This window comes from Symsagittifera roscoffensis, chromosome 3, assembly GCF_963678635.1.
Source record: "Symsagittifera roscoffensis chromosome 3, txSymRosc1.1, whole genome shotgun sequence".
Classification (NCBI taxonomy): domain Eukaryota; kingdom Metazoa; phylum Xenacoelomorpha; order Acoela; family Convolutidae; genus Symsagittifera; species Symsagittifera roscoffensis.
This window is the reverse complement of record NC_087064.1, coordinates 7,208,279-7,231,864: the sequence shown is the minus strand read 5'-3', so window position 1 is coordinate 7,231,864 and position 23,586 is coordinate 7,208,279. Positions and strand designations below refer to the sequence as shown.

Below are 23,586 nucleotides of genomic sequence, written 5' to 3'. Positions count from 1 at the left end.
GTCAAATACAAGTTTTATCTATTGATCCAGGTAAAATTTCTCAAATTGGGCAAATATTAATAAAAGAAGTGTCCATCATAAATTTTTCTACAAACTCAAAGAGCTTTAAGGCCATCTATTTTTTTTTCTTGGAAATGAAAAAGTCGAAAACTTTTGAAAAATAACAAGTCAGTTTTTTTCTTTCGTTCATTACTCTTTTCCAACTGTCAGTTGGCTATGTTTTGTTTCGCAGCTGAAATTGTAATCTATGAGAAACGTTGTCCGCAGAAATGGCTGAGGTCTAGTAGGAAAAGAGCGCACGGAACTTGGCACGAGGTTCTTGGGTTCGAATCCCATTTCGATCCCGGTTGGATTGTTTCCTATCTCATCCGCGTCCTAAAGATGGGAAGGGTTGCATAACCCCCTCGCCCAATATTGCCTAGGCCTGGGGCTAATGAAATAATTCTTTACTGCTGTAGATTTCAAGCTCTCTACGTTCATAAACCAAAATTGAAATAAAAGCGGATACAGTCAAGAATATATATATTTTTGTGCAAATTTCAATTTTGATATCAGGGGCGTAAATTAAGCCCTACCAGCGAAAGAAAAATGAAAACTAAGCTTCTGAAATGCGTAATTGAAGTATAAAAAAATCGGCCTAAGTAGTTATTCCGAAAATTTGAAAGCTGAGAAACTTTTTCTAGACTACGCTTGATCTTTTCTAACGAATTAAATAAACTTCTAGTGTTACTAATTCAGTTTTTTTTTCAAATTGTTCGCTGGCCGTTTTTGGGTTTTTACTCTGTTGCAGTGGTCAACCTGCTTAATGTTTTGAAAATTTGTGACCGTTGCAGAATTGAAAGTTGCACAAAACGCCATTTTGTATTCTTAGAGGGCACTGATTCAGATAATTCATGGAGAAATTCTAGAAATAATAAGGCTAGCTGGTTGCTATGAAAGTAGCACAGAATGTTTCGACCTTATTCTTATAAAAATGCAAAAAAAGTTTTTAATGTTTTTTATTTCAAATTAGTGTTGTTTTTTGAAAGGATCTGAAGAAACCCTTACATCTAGGTATATTCGACAATCGCAGTAAAAGTGCAAATCAGGCAATGTTTTTTGTTGAAAAATGACCAGAAAAAAAACAAAATTCAAAAAAATTTTCAAACTTCTCAATTTTTTTGCAGAAATTGTTTTGAAGTTTTTGATTCCAAAATCGTCGCTAAAACTCTTAAAAAAGAAAGAAAAAACACACCCGAATACAAAGTTTTCTCATTGTTCCATAAATCACTGGAGGTTGAAGCGAGGCGCTTTGGAACTAGTGCCAGAGCTGGGCAGCTTTTCGAAATGTTCTGTTATTGGTGTGAAAACTAGAGAATTCGTGAAAACTAGATAATTTATGAAAACTGGATAAATTATGAAAACTACAAAAAACTACATTTTTCAACAAAAAACATTGCCTGATTTGCACATTTACTGCGATTGTCGAATATACCTAGATTTAAGGGTTTCTTCAGATCCTTTCAAAAAACAACACTAATTTGAAATAAAAAACATTAAAAACTTTTTTTTGCATTTTTATAAGAATATGGTCGAAACAGTGAATCAGTGCCCTCTAAGAATAAAAAATGGCGTTTTGTGCAACTTTGAAAAATTGAAAGAGCTGTGCAGCTTTTCGAAATGTTCTGTTATTGGTGTGAAAACTAGAGAATTTGTGAAAACTGGATAATTTATGAAAACTGGATAATTTACGAAAAATGGATAATTTATTGTAGAACCAAGTGTCGGTGAAGCGTGAATTGAAGCACCACATTGAGGTGGAACCAGAATGGGAGCCGGTGATGCGCCTGGAACTAAACCTGAGTTCAGTCCATTCTCAGATGCTGGACATCGTATCCAGTGACGATCAACTCCTCATCGAGTGTATTTTAGTCGCGTCAAACATTCTGGAGCGTCAGTCTCGAAAAAATTCTGTGGAAACGGACAAGAAAAAATTCGGAGGAGTTCAGACAAAATGCATTGCGAACCCTGTTGAGACCAATCCAGTGTCGGTTCATTTGCAGCTGCACAGAATCCTTGCCGCTTTAGTCGGTCGAGCGTGTCACGTGCTCTCAGCGAGGAATGAAGATGACTGGTATGGGAATCTGCGTATAGCCTTCTGTCATATCCCCTATGATCAGCTAATGGAACCTTGTCTGAGAGTCATAGTACTGGCGGCTCAAGTCATCCATGCTAATATGTGGAAACGAAACGGCTTTTCTTTAGTCAATCAAATTCATCTGTACAACCGAATCTCGGGCAGGGTTCATATGTATAACCAAGACATAGCCATGCTTCAAATATGTGCGTGTAAAACACCTTCCATGGACGAATTTCTTATCCACCTGTTGAATAAGTTTCACCTGAAACTACTCGACTGGTTCGAACCCAGACAGGAACAGCACGTGTCTCTGGAGGACTTGTCCAAAACGTACTTGGCACTGATCGAGGAGTTTCTCTACCTCGTGATTGTGCTTCTGTCTGAACGCCATACAGTTTTGACTGAAAAGTTCGAGAAAGATGCGGATCTGCAGAGCGAGCTGCTTCATATTCTGCTCATGGGAGTCCATTCACACTCGGAAATAGTCAAGAAGGTTACTCTGGTTAGTATAAATTTTAGACTCATAATAATCTACCGTATTTCATTTCACCCCTGTCATCGGCGAAAAAGTGAAAACGTGCTTTATCACTGGAAAAATAATTATTATTTTGATGTCCATACCCGGGAAAGAATATTTTGTTTTCATTTCCATCATTTGTTTTTCATAGCGATTTTTCAAATTCAAGCAATATTAGATTTAAAGGTTTCTTTTCAATGGCGTTAATTGACAGATTGGGGTTTCAGTTATTCAGGATTTTCATTCAATGAAAACTTATCTTACTACGAATGCTTTGTTTAAAGAATACCAGCTTCGAAGTAGATGGTTTTACCCTCTCTTGATCATGCGCTCAATTAATTGAAACGTATTCAAGTTTGAGGTCATGTTTTGAGTTCTATAGCATCAAGTTTTTGATCAAGGTTGAGTTCAATCTCATGCGTTCATTAATTTGTAAATTTTCAACCTTTTTTTCACTGGCGAAAATTTCCGTCTCCGGCGAAAAAATGAAAACGTTCTTTTCACCAGAAAAAAATTTTGTTTTTGATTTTCATTATTCGTTTTTTATAGCGGTTTTTCCAATTCAAGCAATATTAGATTTCAAGGGTTTATTTTTAAAATTGTTAAGTGGGTTTTCAGTTATTCAGGATTTTCGTACAATGAAAACATATCTTGTTACGAATGCTTTCCTTAAAGAAAAAAACCAATTTTGAATTCGATTATTTTTTACTTTCTTTCGATCATGCGCACAATTAATTGAAAGCCCCAAAAAATTTTGCTCGAAATGTCAGCTATATTTTGAAAGTAACTTCAAATTTTTCTCATGAACTCACTTTGTTGTTTTTTGGCAGAGAGATGAAGTCGCAGAGATAGACGAAAACCTGCACTTGGTGGCCGATTTTGACCCGAAGTCGAAGAAGTTCAAGGCGAAGAAGGAGGTCAAGGAGAGACTGTTCAACCCCATGTGCTACCATCTGTCTCGATCAGAACTGTCAACCATTGAGGCGAACATATTGACGGAGCGGAAAGAAAACAATCTGCCTGAGTGTGAGTTAAAATTATTACTATTTTTAGGTATTCACACATTTTGCCCCTCACACGTTTCGCCCCTCTTAAATCTAGAGGAACATTTCGCCCCTAAGATGTGCATTAAGAAAGCGGCGTTAATTAATTGCAATAAGTTAGGGGCGAAAACGTGCGAAGACGAAATGTGTGAAATTAATAGGGGCGAAATGTGTGAGGGGCAAAATGTGCCACTAGATTTAAGAGGGGCGAAACGTGGGACAGTTCTATTTTTATGAGTCCATGGGCGTAGTTCAGACTCTTATATAGATCGTGATGATTCTTTTTTTCTTCAGGAAAAGTCTTTAAACTTAAGCAAGTCGAATTTGATCTTCGGCGGTTCGCTTTTCTTTAATGTTTAAGTTCAAATTCAAATCCTAAAAGCAAGGCTTAATACGCTGTCCAATTAAAAAAAAACAGAGTTAGAAGTAAAAAAAACTTTAATGATTTCTAGGTTCGAATTTTAATTTTAAGATTTCCCAGCGAATTAGAAAAGTCAACTTCTGGTCCAGTTTTCTATGATAACAATATTGATTTGATTTGTGCTATGATTAAGAGTCGATGAACGAAAGACTTGTATAGATCGTGATGAGTTTTTCGGGAGTCTTAAAATTTGTTTAGGCTAAATTATGATTTTTCGCGGTTTGGTTTTTGATTTTTTTTAGTTCATTTCATTTCCTTAGTTAAAAGGAAGGCAAACTCAACTATCAAACGGCAAAATAAAAGTTTTTTTTCCAGTTTTTCAAATTAGGTTGGATTGATTTTTTTTTAAATGACAATCATAAAGCGTTCTTGAAATTCAAAGAGCTATAAGGCCATCTATTTTTTCTTCACTATTGCTAAAGTTATAGTTTTTCATCAATAAGTCGTTTTTTTTTCTGTTTGCTTGTCTACATTGATTTTCTTATCCAACTGTGTTTGCTATGTTCAGATTTTCCAGCTGAATAAAAGTTTTACCAATTAATCGTGCTTTCAAATTGAGTTAATTTTACAAAAAAAAATTAAGTTTTTCTTGAAATTCGAAGAACTGTAATTCAAATATTGAAAAGACTCTTACATAGGTCTGGCTGATTTTTTTTGTTTTTGTTCAGTTCAGGAAAAAGTATTAAAATTTTGATGCACTTAGGTCTATATGCACTTTTTGAGTTGAATTGAAATTTGCCTGCTGAAAGTGACGTAAATAGCACTCACCAAATACGAACGTGCAAATGGCGCAAAAAAAACGTGAGTGATTTCTAGTTCGAAAGTGGAGTCAAAATTTTAGATTTCCTCCGGAATAAAAACTTCAGCTATTGATCCAGTTTTCTTGGGTTAATGTTATCAAAAAAGCGCAAATCATAACTTGTTTTAGAAATTCAAAGGGCATCTAATCATTTTTTGAAATTTGAAAATTGAGGTTTTTTTTAACAAAGTCACTGTTTTTTTTATGTTTACTTGCTTTCTTTACTCGTTTCCAATCTTCGATTGGCTATGTTTTATAATTAAAATTTTTTCAAAAACTCGAAAAAAAATCTTATTCAGAATAAAAAGTTATTTCCTGTCGCTTTTTTTTTTTGAATAAAAAGCAATGAATTACATCAAGTTCTACAAGAAAAAGGGTTAATTGTTGCTGAAATACCATTAAATTGCAGAAGAATTGAATTTGTTGCCATCAAGTTCGAATTCAATGTCATGTATTCGTAAATTTGTAAGTTTTCACAACTAGACTTTCTTACTGCTAGAATTTAAGAAATTGACTTTTTTTCATTATGAAACCTCAGTAACTTTCAACACGTGTGAACCTTGGGAGCCGAAGGTTGGGGTTCGAATCCTACTGGACTTCTTGTGCGACTACCGTTTTGTCGCTTATTTTTTGTTTGCTTACTTTCACATTATAGTATTTTATGCAGGCTCAGGATTTTTTTTTACCATTCTATAGTGCCGTATCTAACATTAGCAGGTAATTGCGTTAACAGATTTTTAATAAGATCCAATTTTTTGCGTTAAAGGTTCTTCGGCTTGAATATTTTTTTTTCGATATTTTCCGCTAGCTGGTACGGCTATGTTTGTGTGTTGTCTCGGAAGTGTTAAAATGAAGACTTACAATGTTATCGATGGAAGACCTGAACAGTGATCGATTTTTTTTAGACGTGGAGCCGTCGATTTTGCCCTCGATCAGACCAGAACTAAGGACCATTCTGAGCATGTTTGACAGTGATGTGCTGATATTCATTCTTCACACTCTGTTGCGACGCGCACTCTACATGTCGGACCGTTTCTACTCGGAAAACATCGTCCATTTCTCGGTCTACATCATTGCCATGGGAATCAATGAAGAAATGCAACAATTGAATCAGAAAAAGAGAGTGCCAAATGATGCCAGTCCGGAGCTTAACTTCACCCACAAGTGTTTTAACTTCACAGGTGGAAATGTACACACGGAGAAATACAATTCAGTGGCATTCTACTTGAAAGAACTCCTGAAAACAGACAGCAGAGTGGACTGTTACAAGCCGTTGATACGGTTTGTTTTGGATCAGCAGAAGAAAGTGGCGCTTAAGAGGGCCGAATTACAGCCTGATAATCAAAGTGGTCTGCATGAAAGTCTGACTATGGACTGTGAGCCTGTGACATCGAATGGAGGCTCAATTCAGAGGAACGCAGAAGGTATAAACTGGACTCACTTTGTGTTGTAGTGTTTGAAGAAATGTTTTCTGTCTATAATGCATCAAATTAAGTCAGTGTCTTTCTAAAACACTTTTTTTCCTGTGTCAGAGAAAAACAGTCTAAACTTGAAAAGAAAGTTCATTGGGCATATTGAATTCTAACGTGTTTTTGTGGTTCCAACGTGTTTAATTTAAGTTCCCTATCAACTGTTGTTACGAGCTTTTCTCTCCAAGTCTAACTGTTTAATGAATCAATTAGCAATAAATTTTGAATGTTTGGCAGAATTCATATAGCGCAGATTTTTTTTGGCAATTAATGTATACGATGAAGTTCACTGTATTAAAGCATAGAACCGAACAATCGGAAATAACGCAACCCCACAAAATACGAGAAACAGCCGACGAAGCTACTCAAAAAAGAAACACGAAGATATATCAACTAACACCTCTGAGAACAAGAAAAGGTGTATAAATGAAGAAAGCATGATGATTATGATGAATTAATGTATTTGTAGGTTCGACCGAGAGGAACCGGAAACGACAGCGGGAGCTGGCAAAGAGGACTCGCGAGCTGGCGATGGAAGCAATGCGAAGTGCACAGAGTGCATTCACAAGCAAACACTCGTACGAGTTGGACCACATTGTGTCTGCTGATGTGAAAGATACAGCTGTTGACTCGTAAGTTGCAGGGGAGAATTAGCGACCACTTTCTATAGTTAATGTCAAATTGTTGGCAATATCTTTTCGGTCAACGAATATCAGCGAAGTTAATTAGCCTAAAACTGCTCATTTTGATGTCGAACTTCATCTCGTTACTGATTTGCATATAAAAACCGTGTCTAATAAAACTAACTAGCATAAAATACTTTAGTTTTTGACCAATTAAACTACTCAAGGTCACCGATATTGCCAACAATTTGGCATTAACTATAATATCAACCAATTGGTGACGTAAGTTTGTATAGGAATGCATTTTTTCACGCTAACTACTATAAAACACGTCGTGCATGGTCGCGAGCGACTTAATGATGAAGTCTTTTCAGTGATGATTCGGACTTGGTGAAAAAATTATTAACGTTTTCTCTGTTACGATATTGCGGTATGAATATATTTACATTTCAAACCAGTGCATTGCATATTAAAATGGGTTGTCAGTTATTTGATACTGCCTGAAAAATTCAAATTAAAAGTCTGCTTTCGAAATTAAATACACTTTTTTTATTAATTATCTGATTTATTGTTCTAGAATGTCTTTGCAAGCATCGACGGTTCTCCTCGGAGCGGAATGCACAAAGTTGAGTGCCCCTAAAACGAATACAGAGTTGTGTCTAGTCTGTAAATCTGACCGCCTTATCCTGTTCGGAAGCCAATTGGATAGCACGACATCCACGACTCCCGTGGACCGTGACTCACCCAGAGATGTCGCGGAGGCAAGTGTAACAGCGATGGTTTCGGAACCTGACACATCCATGGACACATCAGGAAGTACGCATTCAAACACTACTCTAACTCATTTTTGACCTTGACTGCACATGTCCCTTTGCTCAACTTGAGGTATTTTCATTTATAATGAACGTAGTGAAGTCTTGATTTTTTTGGATTTTTAGGAAAAAGTCTTTAAATGCTCTATTAACTGTATATTAATGCATTTACGAACGCACTTAGTTATATATGCATTTTTAAGAGTAATGAACGTAGTGAGTACTCTTATATAGGTCTTGCTGATTTTTTGTTTGTTTGTTTTTTTTGGGAAAAAGTCTTAAAATTTGTTCACGCTCAATTTTGATTTTTCGCGGTTTGAATTGTGATTTCTTTTTAAGTTCAGTGTGTTTCCTTTGGTAAAAGGAAGGCAAACTCCACTGTCGAACAGCAAAATTGTAAAGGTCACGAAAAACGTGATCAACTTCTAATTTCGAAAATGGAAATTAATTATCAGATTACCCAGAGAAATAAAAGTTTTGCCTATTGATCCAGTTTTCTCAAATTGCGGTAGTTTAAACAAAAAAGTGTCAATCATAAATTATTTTACAGTTTCAAAGAGCTATAAGGCCATCTATTTTTTTCGTGGAAGTTCAAAAGTTGACGATTTTTGAAAAAACAAGTTTGTTTTTTTTTTTCTGTTTACTTGAGTTCATTACTCTTTTCCATCTGTCAGTTGGCTAAGTTTTACTCAGGTATTTTATGCGCTCTCTAACTGCTGAGACTTCTATTAACCATAGATTTTTTTTTTTAATTTCCCAGTGGACTAGAGATTGCCATCTGGTCCAGTTTTCTCAGTTATGTTTGATTTTCTCAAGAACATTCTTTCAAGTATTTCATTCAGTGGCGTTATCGTAGTAGTTCTTTGTATTGCACAAACAATGCTTATGTTTTTTGAAGTTAGATCACTGTTTTGCTACCTAAAACGCAGTTGGAGATAATAGAAATAACACTACAGTTTCAAGGTTTCTTTTTTTACTAAATATCCCACAATATCACTCCCTACCTTGTCTTACCTTAGCAATTTAAAATCACTACATTTCAAAGCCTTTGCTACAACTTAACACCGTTTTGATCCAATTTAAAAACAAAACGTGATTCAAAGGGGATTTCGGTAAATATCAGAGAATGAAGCGATTTTGCCAATTAAAACCCGGAAAAGTGCGCTCAAAATAACTGAGCGTTCTATGATTAAATATGACCCAAATTTTTCCGATACTTGAGACGCTACAGAAACTTAAAAATAATTTTTAAAAATGCCAGAAAGCTAAAATCAAAAAGGATTAGAATCCTGCTTGCACTTCATTTTTTAATCCGATCGCTTCGTTCAGCTCTTTTTGAATTGTCGGCGCAAAAATCGCAATACTTAAGGGTTTGCCAGCCCCTAGTCCCAATATAGTATTCCGGAAAAGGATTGTTTGTCCTTGGATTAAATTGCTTGTTGTGCGAGTCATGGTATTACGTTTTCCGGTAGTCTGCATGGGAACTTCTTCTCACAAAAAGTTGACAATCTTTTAAATAGGGCTGAAATTTGGTTCTTTTTTAAATATGTATGAATCAAACAAACATAAGACAAAATTCAAACTGATGGGTCAATTTTATCGAAATTGTTTTAGAAATTCCAATAGCTTTAAGGGCATCATTTTTCGAAATTCAAAAATTAACCTTTCTCACAAAACAAGTCAGTATTTTTTTCCTGTTTGTTTGCGTTCATTGACCGTCTATTGGCATTCTTCTAAATGGATAGCTCGTGGTTTTAGGCGAACCGTATGACCCGATAGATGAGCTGATGGTGCAGATTGCCTTCATCCAGAGGACCACCCTCTGGTCTCAGTCGAAGGACTCCGCCCACCAACTGCCCACTGGAGATGAACTGGATAATTACGACCCAATTCCCCCTATGGCCACACTACCCTGGGGCTCACTGGTGACCTCGTGTGGACATAATCTGCACTATGGATGCTGGCAAAAGTTAGTGTGACTGCTGGCATCTTCTGTTGTGTTATTGAACGGACAGATTTTTGGATTTTCTCCAGTTTCCCACCCACTCGTAAAAGTACAAAAAAAACTGTTCAAAGATTGTTCACACGAATTTTTGCATGTAAGAATTGTTGCAAAACATTTTGTTCATCTGTTCACGCTGACCTGTTTTTTAATTACCTGTCTACAACATGAAATGTAATTTTAAATAGATTTTCATATATTGAATTTACACTAAAAAGTAAGTGGGATGGAGGGGCAACTGGAAAAGAATTGATTTTTGTTTTGGGTCCTGTGTGCTTTTTTCGTTAACATAGTTAATATAGAAATAGAAAATTTTGCAGGCGCAGATTGAGAAGACTTTTCGAGGCATGCGGACTAATTAGGCTATTGCAAACACATTTCACATTTGATTTTCACACTCCATCTTGTAAAACTTTTCGTAATAGTATTAAAGATGATGGTTGGGTTGTGAAAGGTGTGTGGTGGGGGGGGGGGGGGGTTTAGACAGGTTGAATCCGTGGGGGATGTTGTTAGCAAACCTCCCCTTATCCGCTCCTGTTTTTTTCCCATCTTTGGGGAGGGTTTTCTGCGATTATTAATTGCTGTCAATTAAGCCCTTGAACGCTTCCATGAGGAAATTCTTCTTGCTCATTTTTGCAAGGTGGGTTTTCGAAATGAATGAGTACATTTTTCCTATCGATATATTATTTATAGAAAAATGAAATGCCTCTTTTTAGATACTTCAAAAATCTGGTTAAAGATGAGCAAAGCCGAATGGGAATTCGCCGTCTTACAATGAGCAAAAGTTTGGGCTACAATTTGGAAAAGGGTGAATTCCTCTGTCCCATGTGTGGAGCGATAGCAAATGCCACTATCCCTCTAATACAACCAGAAATATTGGAACCCTACTCAAAAATATCGCCCAAAATCAATGATTTGAAAACTGCCGACGATGTGCAGTCGTACTTTGACATGCTGCACGAGTTTTCTAACTTCGGTTGTACGAGAAGTGACGTCATGTCAAGTCCGACTGTGTTCGAAAACATGACAGGGATAGAGAAAGGTTCAAATGAAAGGTTTGAGCAGCTGGCGGACAATGTGGAGAGATTGCTGAAGCATTTTGCAGAGAGTGTGTATATTAAGGGTCTGGAGGTGAACCCGGTCGAGAACAATCCGAGGATCCCGGTGGTGGTGTGGAACTCTGTCGCCACCACTATACTTGCACAAGGTTAGAAGGTTTGAATCACTCATCTAAAGTTGTTTATCGGAATCAGTCATGCAACTAGGTCGATCATCGAAGTGTAAATTCAAGGCCTAAGTAAGTATATGCCTAAGTAAATTACTCATCAGCAGCAGTTGAAAAATCCGGGATTTGCAGTCCCGGAATTCAGGCAAAATCAATTCCGGTTACATCTCTATTCGATTGTGAAGGATAAATTGCTGATTATAGCCAAATAATTTGGGAACTTTCACACAACCATATTTAGGGCCACTATACGCGCTTAAACAGCCCAACTTGCAGTGGGCCTTAAGAATTTGCTCAAATTAGGAACACCTAAAAGCGTGGGTTTTATATCTTTTATGCGAACGTATCAATCAATTCTGAATTACCAGTAAAATCAGTCAATTTCATGACTTTTTCAAATGTTATTAATTGATTCGGTCTTTATATCAAATCAACAGGAAGTGAATCGTTTTCATCAGAAACTTAAGCATTTCATGATCTTTGAGGAAACTGATTTTTTGTCCTGTTTGGTTTGTGAGAATGGAGTGGTATCATATAATAGGCGTTTGAACTAGTGTTAAACCTACGGTTTAATTGGGCTGTCTTGAATGTTTTTTTTGCAGACTTTCTCATTATTTGAGAAATTGTTTGGCTGAGCAACTGACATTTTTTTGTAAAATGTTGGATGGATACGTTTTCGGCGTGAAAAATATTGTCGGGATGCTTACAGCTATATTCAAATAACTAGCGAAGAGATCAATCTATCTGAACCTTTTTATCTTTTTTACTTAATTTTGCATGTGAAATGAAGTGCCTAACATTCAAGATAAAAATCACGTCTTTAAAATGAGGCATTTCTGGTACCTTAACAAGTATGAAAAATCAGTCAGCTCTGACAGTTTAAAAAACGCGGCTTCCCGCAACGAGGTTTCATGAATACTAACCGGTTATAATTGATCTTCGTATTTACTTTAGCGTCAGCTTAGTGTATTATTACGAACCTTCTTTTTTTCTAATCCAAGTCGCAAATATTGGTGCCACTTTTGAGGCACCCTTACAGCATTTCGATAACATGTGCTTTGACATTCGGATAGTAATAAATTAACACATTTGATGCATTTTTAATTCATCAAATGAACCGAAGAAAGCTTTGTTTCAAACAACATAACAATAATAAAAATTCGATTTCAGAAAATTTCTAACTCAATATATCTCGCAATTTTTTGAAATGCATATTTTATACATAATGTGGTTTTATGCTTTCCGATTTTTTGCATGCAAAATTAGTGTGGATGCCTTCAATTTGTTATTTTCCAATTTATTACTTGCAAAATTGAGTCTATTTGTATTTGGTGCCATTTTTGCTGAATGGCATTGGCAATTTATTAGCATATGCAGCTGCTTTATTCGTAATTGTGTTTGTCGTTGGATAAGCGTGCATGGCTAAGTGGTTAGTGTGTGAGACTCAACATCTCTAGATTCCAGAGGGTCACAGATCGAATCCTAGACCTTGCCAAATTTTTACTACTTCGAGACTAACTTCTATTTTTTCTTCTTGCACTTTCTAGAGCTGCTTTTTGTCGTGTCCTCGCTGGTGTTTGCGAAGCGAAGCTTCGCCTCTGTGTCAATTTCAACTTTGCCATTAAAAGCTATTAAACTCTACCCCAGTTTTACACAAACTCTGCAATTGTAATCTAAAATCCAATTGACTATCTTTGAAGGGTTTGTGAAACTATTCGAAGAGAGACTCGATTTTTCCTAACCATCATCGAAAGCGCTCAGCCAAAAAATTGATATTGGTTTTTCACTTTTGAGATGGAATCCTGTCGTTTTCAGAACTATCGGTACATAATCAACAAAGATAATCAACAACGAAACATGATCAACAAAGTTTTGTTTCAGAATATTCCTGTCGCTTCTCACAGAAGTCACTGTTTGCACAATCGATGCGAGAGGTAAGAGTTCATATTGTTTTCGTTGAGTTTGATTGAAGACTAGCGAACCCCTTTTGATTTAGGAAAACTTGGAGTACCTGTGTCGAAACCTGATGCTAATGCCCAAATTGAGTGCACAGTACTTGAACTTCTCCAAGAAACACTTGCTGACTCTGTTTCGGAAGATATTCCTAGACTTCAGTCCCTCCGCATTTCTCTACGAGTACGATCTATTCTACTATATGGTAAGAATATTTGCTGGAAAAATTTATTCATCCGATTACTAAAATTAAGTTCTGTAAGTTCTGGTAGGCTAGAGAAACTGAGCTGCAATTAAGTTTGCTTGTGAAGTACATCCGATTGATATTGAGAGCAGAAGCTTTTCATATGGTTTATGTCGTTGAAAACCTAAAGCGTCGGAAAAGAATCCGAGTTTAATTTTTGATCTGTCTGTCTGTTGGCTGTCTTTAAAGTTGCATTCTGCCCTGTATTCCAGGTGTACATGGTGTCTTCACTGCACCTGCTGCATGCCTCGGATCCGAGCCAAGTGTCAGTGCCTGCGGCCAATATGTTCATGCGAAGGAGTGTCTACAAGTTCATCCTGGTCCACTTTGTCAATCTACATGTCACTCAGGTGCTCCTCAAGATGGCACAAGACATTGCAGCAAATGAAGAGCAACCGATGCTAATCGATGGTAATCTTTTTTCAACTGTCGCTCGATTTCTTAATTTTTTTGTTTCAAATCGAACGCGAATAAATGCTCTTGGACATTTTACTATTTTATTGCCATAACATGTGGCTTAAAGGGTTCTTTACAAGCAGAGAAATTATCATTTTATAGTAGAGAGGACATTTCTAAAGTCCAGCCTTCGTTTTGCTGGGCAATTTTCAAACAGGTTTCTTGCTCCTATGTGACAAAGCTTTTGTGTTAGTTTTTGAATTATTAAGCCCACCCCTTCCTCACCCCCCCCCCCCCCCCCTCCGCAGTGCATAGGTCACGTAAATAAAAAGCTTTAGCTCGAATTGTAGATAGTATCCTGGAGTTCTATAATTGAATCAGTTCAATTATTTTTTCAGGTTAAGTGAATGAATTGACTCAGGAATTGCTTTTTCGCTTATCAACTTTTCTTTCGTAAATTTTATCGCAAATTATTTAGCTTCATGAAAGTCAAATTACACTTCCTAATAAGAATTGCAAAGGGCATGCAAAATCGTGAATGGTTTTTAGGCTCGAAAGTGGATTTTAGGGGGCCTAGGAAATTAGACGACAATAAATTAGACGACCGTAATGAAACGGATTTTAAGGACAACCAGTATTTTTTCAGCCAAAATTTAATTTAAGTCTGTTAACAAATTTCGCGCAATTTGCTCGCAAGTTATTGTCCAAATTGGACAACCAGTATTTACTCAGACAAAAGATAATTTAAGTCTGTAAACAAACTTCACGCGAGTTAATGTCTAAATTTCGTTGTTTTCTGATCGTCTAATTTCCTAAGCCCCGGATTTTACGTTTCTGAATAGCTAGAGAAAATACCTTTTGAGTCACTTTTTTCTAACTTAGTATCATGAAAAGTGTCAATCCTGAAAGATTCCTGAAATTGAAAGAGCTTTGGCGTGATTTTTTTCATTGAAATTTGAAATAACATTTCAAATAAGTATCTTTTTTTTCCAGTTTCCTTAATGCATTTCCCATTTTCTGTTGGCTATGTTATTACACAAATGAGCTAGCGAGCGTAGTGTTATATTACGAATCTTTTTCTCTCAAAATAACTTGCGCATGAAAGTGCTCATTCGGTGAACTTTCGGTATATTTCCAAGCATTTTCAAATTAATAGCAACTGTAGCTGCTTCATTGGTTACTAGGTTAGTAATTCTTGAGGCTGAGTCATGAACGAAAGTTGTAAACTGCTCATTTTTTCATTCAACTTTTTTTGGTTTGGTTTTGTTTTTCTTGTACTTTTTTCCAAGAATCTGTTGGCTATGTTTAAAAATGGAGAAAACTGTGACGTTTATATGAGCTTTTTGCCTAATGATAATATGTTTTTGATGTATTTTATGTAAAACGTGTTCTTTCTTCATTCTGATATGGATTGCCTTTAAAGCTAATTGAATCGCATTTAGATCCGAAACAGTCGAATGTAGATGACTCTACCGCGAACTCTGAAGACTCGAAGAAGTCGACCGCCGAAATGACGATTCTGGATGTGTTCAATCTCTTGGTGGAGAGATGTGGTCTCAAACTTCCCCCGAAAAGTGTGACTCTATCTAGGGTCTTATCTAGGCTGGAGGTGTGTCTCGTTCCTTGGCTCAGATGTGCAGCTCTCTTTTTCAAGTCTATGTTGATGGCTGGACCAACTCCAACGAAACTTGAAAACGGTGAGTGAGTGCATACGATTAAGGAGGAAGCTCCTTAATCAACAGTTCTTTTTAGTTTTGGTTGGATGCATTTTAGGGCTTGATAATATTTGTTACCAAATAAGGCTACAAAACTAGTTCCTTTCGTATTGAAATATTGTTTCTCATTTTTGGTTTTTCTACCAGCCCCCCCCCCCCCCCTTAGTACTGTATGCAAGATTTATTGAAAGGGTTAAAAATAATGACGAAGCGTTAAGGGCAAAACACATACGCTCACTTTCAAACATAAACTGCTCAATCATTTAATGAACATCCGATTTTTTTTGCTTTATTTCTACTAAATACTAGTGGAATTAGTTTGTTTTTTCTAGTCGTACAAGGCTTAAGCAATAGTTTGCTTGATACAATAAACTTAAGGAGAAGCAACTCGACATTATTCTAAAAAATGAGTAGTAGTTTTTCTTTTTCGCAGATGACAATAATTTGGAGCTGTTATGTCAGTACTTGGGCATCCCACACAATCTGGAGGATCTGATCAAACCCCTGGAGAAGTCTCTGCTAAATGCCACCTCACTCACACCATACGTGTTAGGGTATGTGTATCTTCTACTTATTGATCAGTAGCGCTTAAATGGGGGGATGAACCCCTACCTACCTCATGGTTTCGACTTCTGGCCACCCAAATGGACCGCGGTACGATTTCTAATATGTTAAAACATCTTTTTTTTGCTTTAAATTTTTTTTTCTAAGGTGCCCTCGGCGTCAATATAAACTAGATGTAAAGGGGAGCGCGCTCCAAAAATTTTTCAGTTATTTAAAACCTTTCAAAAACTGTCCGAAAAATTATTAATTGTTTAAAACCTTCCAAAAACTGTCCAAAAAATTTATCTTCAGCCAGTTTTTTTGCGGTTTAAAGATGGCATAGTATAAGCTCGGAAAATAGTTTGATTGACTTATATTTGAAGTCAACAAAGTTTGATTTAAAAAAAAAAATGCCCCCTTGACATAATCCTACATCGGCCCGTGATATTGCCGCCCCTTGAGAAAATCCTAGATCCTAAAAAATGATATTGCCGCTCCTCTGAAAAATTACTAGATCCGTCGGTGATATTGCTGCCCCCCTGAGAAAATCGTAGGTCCGGTCATGATATTGCCGCTCCTCTGAGAAAATAATAGATATGCCTATGATATTGATCATCATGACTATTCTTATATTTCTGTCTTGATGTGTCCTGTTGTCCTATCTTTTCTGTGTAGTCAGTTTTGGACCTTTTCCAGCTAAATTATAGCTCTGCATCCCATAATCACTACACAATCACTTTTTATAAACATGCTGTAAAATATTTGGGTGGCTTCTCAATTTTCGCTCTTTTTTGTTACTAACGTGGGTACAGTTTTGAGTTAGAACTTTGAAAAACTAGTTCAACATTGTAATATTGCAATAAAACTTGGCATGGTCAGCAAACTAAGAATTGTGAACAGATTTGTTCTTCATACCTTGTATCGTAACTTTACGCGTTTAGCTATAACTTCACGTAAAGCAACAAGAATATAGCCGACATGCAGTTAGAAAATAGTCAAAAAACGCAAGCAGCAAGGTGAATGTGTGATATTACGATGTAAGGTATGAAGAACAAATGTGTTCACAAAAGCTAGCTTGGTCACCATGCATAACTTTCATTATTGTCATTAAATTATAACAACGTAAAATTATTAAAATTAGTTATTAACTGTAAGAAGTTTAACAGTTAGAACAAAAACAGTTAGAACAAAAAGATGCGCCCAACGTGGGGCTCGAACCCACGACCCTGGGATTAAGAGTCCCATGCTCTACCGACTGAGCTAGCCGGGCTTGTATTGACGTAATGGCAGTCCTAAATCAAACAAGTCCGACTATTACCACAGCGAATCAAGTATTACCACAACATAATAACACGCACATGTTAGCTCATATAGCGTTGATTAAAATTACTCGCACAAAACACAGCAAATTTAAGCTTTATCATGCGTTTTTCTCACATTGGGTTGACTTTGGGTGAAAACGATGAAGACAAAACTTGCTTAGAATTGGCTCTTTTCGAGTTTCTCCACACCCCTCATAAAGTTACGGCTTTTTTCCAGTTCCCCCCTTTCATTTTTTCTGAAATTCATTATACGAATTTAATGTTATAAACTGTATTAAAACGTGTCAGCGTGAACAGGTGAGCAAGTTTGTACAACATTTATAACATGCATATTGCCGTGTGAACAATTTTTGAACATCTCTGTTTTGTAATTTAACGGGGGTACTGGAAAAGAGCCAAAGTTACTAAATGAAGGTGTTCAAAAATTGTTCACAAGGCAATTTGCATGTAAGAAATGTTATAAAAGTTTGTTCACCTGTTCACGCCAACACGTTTTAATGCATTTTATAACATTTAAAAAAGACTTTCATTTTTTGGATTGCAGAAAAATAGATCTTAGGAGGGGACTAGAAAAAGAGCCCTCGGATCTTGTTAACTATTCAAATGATCTTGTTAACGTGGCTATTTTCAGCTTTGCCCCAACTTTTGAGTTCAGATATGAAAAACCAATTTTACACGGTCATAATGTAATGATATTGTGCAAGGTAATTTTAGTAACTATTCGTTCACATTTGTTCTCCATACCTTACATCGTAAAAATCACCCGGGTTGACCAAAAATGCTAGTCATACAATTTCCATATATGGAAAAATGCTAGTCATACACTTTCCATGCAATTCCATACGTACAGAAAATTGCATGAAATGTCTATGATTACTATTTTTTCATATATGGAAATTGTATGACTAGCATTTTTCCATAAACCAAAAAGATTGATTTTTACATTTTAATTTCTCAAAATTTATTGGTTGTGATCGTAACCGAACACAAATGAAATAAACCTTGGTTACTCAAACATAGTAACCAAAGGTTTGGCCGTCACGCATTAAAAATGCTTAGGAAACAGCCTGCAATGTCTTAATTCTGTCTCACGCTAATAATATAACGAAAGTATCAAACTTTTAAATTTTGGCAAAAATTTTCAAAGATGATTATTTCTAAAATGTGAATTTTCAAATTACCAGACATTGATCAAGGCATACAAAAACATGCCATAGAAAAAAAAGACTCTTGAGCATTTTTGAAAAATGTTATCGAGAGAAATGGAAAAAAAATCCAATATTAGTATATCCAGGACTACGTTATACACACAAAAAAAATTAAATTTTGCATGCAAAATTTTTTTCTTCAAAAAATGTTTGTTTGAGTACGAAAATCATTTTGCGGTTGAAAAATAAAAACAAAAAAAATTTTGGGGGCAATTTCAAAAATACTTTGAAAAATTTTTGTTGTCGCCATCAAAAAAATGCTAGTCATACAATTTCTATATATGGAAATTGTATGATTAGCATTTTTTTTGACAAAAAAGTTTTTTTTATTTAGTACGGTACACAAAAATTTATGCCAAAACAAGAGAAAAGTTCTTCGAAAATTCGATGACACCATTTTAGCAAAATGTATGATTAGTTTTTTTTCATAGACTTGGTTTATGAAATTGTTTGATTAGCATTTTTGGTCTATGGAGGTTAACCCGGGCACGCATTCAGCCATAATAGCAGGCAAAACAACTGAAAAAAATAGAATTTTTGAAACGTGGGAGGGGAGTGGAAAAAAGCGGTTATTTTTTTGTTAAAAGGTCTTAAAGTATCGTATTTTGTTTGAGATTCTGTTTTAATGCAAACGAACCCTTCTATCACACTTTTGCTACTCGTTTTTCTGAGATTTGTTTGATTCTAAGAGCCTATGTTTTTACCGTTTGCGTACAGTTGTGGCACTGCGCTAGCAGTCACTTTGATTTGTATACTTGTATACATATTTTTGATCTATTATATTTATATCAAGGTCCCTATAAACCGAATTGTATGTAAGAATCTGCAAAATCAGACTGCGTTGACCGAAGCTAGCGAAAAGCTGCAGAATAGATAATAAGATGAGATTTTATTGAGATCAGAAGTTTGTCTGATTACAATTGTTTCACTTATAAGAGAGTCCCTAAGACCATATGGCACAGCCAGCAGGATTCTGAACGCAGGTCAATCGTACTGACGTGGGGTCACCGGCATTTTCGGGCGTCGGCGATTTTAGATCCAGCATGGCATTTCAGATCTGGTTGGAGCAATTTTCATGGCACACACAGTCAAGGAAAACGTTAACCCACAATTACTAGAGGAATCGAAGGAGGTTTTAGAGGAATCACCTCCGAGACCTGAAACCCCGAGTGAAGACGAAATTACGAGTCAAATTGGCCCTAGATAACATCTTTCAAGAGAATGAAGAACGATAGACTAGAGGCCAGAGAGTCGGGCACATCATCTACTACAATTAAGTTCAGAATGAAAAATTGGTGTCAAGGCTTTTCTTATCTCTAAAAACTGAAGGCAAGAATTGGTGCTTGCAGAATAATCCGTTTTTCGAGGCTTGAAAAATGACAGAGTTAGCCGCGGAGTCTTTCGAAAAGGTAAAATGTGTATTGTGCGACAGGTACAAATTTCACTAAAACCCAGGAACAAGACGAAACACAAGAAGCCTTCCACACCGCACTAACTGCGAAGCAGCAAGGTCGGATTTAGATATCCTAGAGGACAAGATACTACGTGTCATCCTAATTTCAAAAATGAGAAAAATCACAGTCCAAAGTACGTTGACATTCGAAATCAGAGCTGCTCAAAAGGGCAATGAAGTTTGAACACACTAAACAGTCAACATTGGCATTTCAGAAAACAAATGTGAAAGCAACTGTAGGAGCAACCACAACAGAAGATATAGGAATCAGGATGAAACAAGAACCAATAATGGCAGCACGAAACTCTAACGAGGAAGTAGAAAACCCTATAAACTGGACTGCAACAAAAAGCAAATTGAAATTATAAATTCAGCTGCAAACTCAGCTACGCGGAAAGAAAACATGTAAAGGACATTTAAAAACTTGTTGGGGAAAACGAGCAAAAATTGCAACAAGCAAAATCAATTTGAACGAATGTGTAGATAACAGCAAGTAAGCGAAGTAATTTAAGTCTCGGATAGATCAGATGACGAACCTGATTTGATTTTGATTTTTGAAGGTTTGGATTCCTGTGACGAGTTTGAGAATATGTCAGACTAAACAGATATCTCGGTTGAAGGAAATCTAAAAGTACGCCCAAGAAGTAACTTGCAATCATACCGCTAACTAATCTAGGAAAGAAGAGGTAGTGATACAGAAAATTGATCTGTTACGAGGCCCGAAGTTCAACAAAAGGAAGTAGCCGAAGGCACTAAATAGGATCCAAAATCAGCTAATCAAATCAAGTGGACGCGGGAAGCCGAGTCTTGTTTCTCAACTGGGCGACAACAAAAGAAATTCTCGATAAATCTCGAAAACCAAAGTTTACCCCAGCTGGAAAACTAAACCTGGCAGCACAATTTGTCGATTACAACAAACAACCGATCCTCATTCTGGAAGACTTAAAACAGTCTTTTGATAGTCAGGCTAGGAACTGAAAGGGTCAACTTCCCTGGTCACAGAACGGTGAAGAAGAAGTAAGTGGATTTGACTTACAGTGGGTATCTCGACCACGCAATGACCAGCCCGAAGGGAATTGTCCGAGTTTGACGTGCTACTGTGTCAGCTGTCAAAAAAAAGAAGTTTTTTTTATTAAACAATAAACAACTATTCGAGCGACGGGGTAACTCAAAAAACCATTTAGTCAGCTCAAAGTTTAAATAACCCCTGTGCCCGATTCGAGAAAAGGGAGGAGAATCCGTTTTCATATTCAGGATAAAGTTAAAGCTGAAATATAAAAAAAACTGTTTTCGGAGGGTCACATTGAGAAATTTGCCAAGTGTACCAGTGATTGCTTCATGGCACCAATTGTAATAACAGTGAAAAGAGAGGATTCTATCAAACTCGCTTTAGATGCTAAACTAATAAACAGGCAATTGTCGAACAACAAGTATCAAATGCCAAGCATTGATAAACTGTTTGACGACGTGAGTCAAGTTATTACTGAACAGAAGGCTGGCATCTTATACTTTACTGTCCTTATTTTAAAACATGCTTATAGCTTGTTAAAATTAGCTGAAGACAGCATGGTAATGTAATTTCTACATAGCAGGAGGGAACACCACGGGAACCTACTGATTCTGAACTCCTAAAGGCTATGAACAGAATTATTAATCATGCACAGAACGCATTCTGTTTTCTGAATGACATTCTAGTTGTGTCGAAATGGGATAAATCGGAGCACGAAAAACTAGCAAGCAAAGTTATGACAAATCTCAAAAAAAAAATTAGCTTTAACGATTTTGAAATACGATTGATTTAAAAACCAAGTAGATTGGTGGTTCACCACTTATCGCTGACTGGGGTTACACCAAACCGATGCTATTTTTAAATTAGGATCTGTATAAATTTTATCTCCTAAGCAAAGAATTTACCATAGCAACTGATCATAAAACTCAACCTCGGCCCTGGAAATAAGATATATCAATTTAGATTGGCCCGTTGGGTGGATCGGTTGCTGCCCTACCAGTTTAAAGTAGATCACTTTCCGGGTAAGGACATAAAGTTTAATTTTCATACAGTGAACGTTACTCGATTGCTTTACTCGCTCGATATTGAACAAATTCATTAAGTTTAAGCCAGTTTTTCTTGACAGTTTTTGATGATTGTTCCTATGTCGTTCGAATCACGACTGAAACAACTGTCATTGGAAATATCGTTCAACCCATTCTGATGATTTTTATGGTAACCAATTTCGCGTGGAAAACAAAAAAAAACACGAAACTAAAGCACACCAGAATACAAAGTTTGTCCCCATTTTCAATCGTCTGAACATTAAAAAAAGGAAATGAAAAAAAGGAACCAAAAAAAACGAAACGATGATTCATGTGTGATGATAAAGGGACCCCGTTTTTTCCGGAAATGATGTCAAATTAAAAATCGTGAAAAAGATTTTAAACAATAACCAGCGTGTCGGCAGGGAGGTCGGAATCGCCGTAAGCCAGTTCTCACTGCCACCTGTTATCTTGTCCGATCTCTTCCAGAGTTCAGGGTTGACTGTTTTCTTTTCCGTTGGGCGCAGTTCATCAAGTGAAGGCATGGACTCATTCGTCAATGATTTCCACTCGTGGTTCAACATCTCCAAAACAAACATTATTATATTAATACGAAAACATTCTAGAAGTTTTCGCGATTTTTTTTTGCTCGTTCTTAGAATTTTTTCCGAAAAAGTTGCTAGAAGATTTTTTGATAAATACTTTGATTTGAGTAAAACTTAGTGATAGGTAAATTGATAAGTTACAAGCCTGCTCGCTCGCGCTACTTGCTCAAAATTAGAATAAATCAAAAAATTACAAAACGGATTTTCTCGACACTGGGAACACGTTTTTACACGTGTTCGAAAGACTTTTACACTTTTGTTGTTTGATAGTGGAGTCTCTCTTCCTTTCAACAAAGGAATTGAAGTGACTTTCAAAAATACAAACAAAAAAAGACACGGCGAAAAATCAAATTCAAGTCTTTTCATGGAAAAACAAACAATCAAAAAATCACCAAAACTCTGTTTTGATATCACTCGAGCCCTTCCAATGATTAATTGTGTTACTTAGTTTTGCATGGAAAACAAAAACACAAACACCTCAATACAAAGGTCCTCCCCATTTTCTCTGTTCGGAACAATAAAGCGCCATAGATTACAATAAAGTATCTTGCAGTATTCTGGGACACCATATCTCAATTGTACCCTTACAGTTTTCAATATGCAATCCTTCCACAGCTAGTTTTCCAATTGGTAGCGTTTTTGGCTTTAAAAACATCTCTGAAGTTTTCATGCAAAGGTAAAGAATTGCAATTGTTAAAAAAATGATTTTTCGTTTTCTTATCGTTCGTACCAATTTCTGCGAACATTCCATCAATTTAGGGAATCTTGGTAGAACCATAACCACATTTGTGACCCCTTATTGTGTTTTGGTAGACCTATAATCCTCACTAAAATTTAAAGTTTCTAAAGGCTTCTGATTCCATCACTAGCATGCCGCTTAAGCCTTTTGGTACAGTTGTGATATAAGGTTCACTAAAAATACCAATTGTGAGAGAAAGGTTACGCTTTTGCTAATTAGAAACAAATACAGCAATAAAGTTATCAACCAAAAGCCGCTATCGATTTTCTTCCAAACTTTTTTCCAAGCTTGGTTTTCTTCGATTATTTGATATCCTTAGTGACTCAGACGTAATAAATAGAGCC

At 36.3% G+C, this 23,586-nt stretch overlaps 1 protein-coding gene and 1 non-coding gene across 2 annotated transcripts in view; one reads left to right on the top strand and one right to left on the bottom strand.

Moving 5' to 3' along the window:
- The window catches only part of LOC134841197 (E3 ubiquitin-protein ligase UBR2-like), a 48,283-nt gene that overhangs the window by 22,278 nt on the left and 2,419 nt on the right, over positions 1-23,586 (top strand). The window contains exons 9-20 of the mRNA XM_063857024.1: positions 1,755-2,621; positions 3,467-3,662; positions 5,805-6,323; positions 6,838-7,000; positions 7,569-7,807; positions 9,562-9,772; positions 10,522-11,012; positions 12,912-12,964; positions 13,027-13,188; positions 13,440-13,638; positions 15,066-15,320; positions 15,772-15,892. Of these exons, the coding sequence (XP_063713094.1) occupies positions 1,755-2,621; positions 3,467-3,662; positions 5,805-6,323; positions 6,838-7,000; positions 7,569-7,807; positions 9,562-9,772; positions 10,522-11,012; positions 12,912-12,964; positions 13,027-13,188; positions 13,440-13,638; positions 15,066-15,320; positions 15,772-15,892 (3,476 nt within the window). The remainder of the gene's footprint in view (positions 1-1,754; positions 2,622-3,466; positions 3,663-5,804; positions 6,324-6,837; positions 7,001-7,568; positions 7,808-9,561; positions 9,773-10,521; positions 11,013-12,911; positions 12,965-13,026; positions 13,189-13,439; positions 13,639-15,065; positions 15,321-15,771; positions 15,893-23,586) is intronic.
- Trnak-cuu (transfer RNA lysine (anticodon CUU)) lies at positions 17,079-17,151 on the bottom strand. The gene has a single exon. It is a non-coding gene; the product is annotated as a tRNA-Lys (tRNA).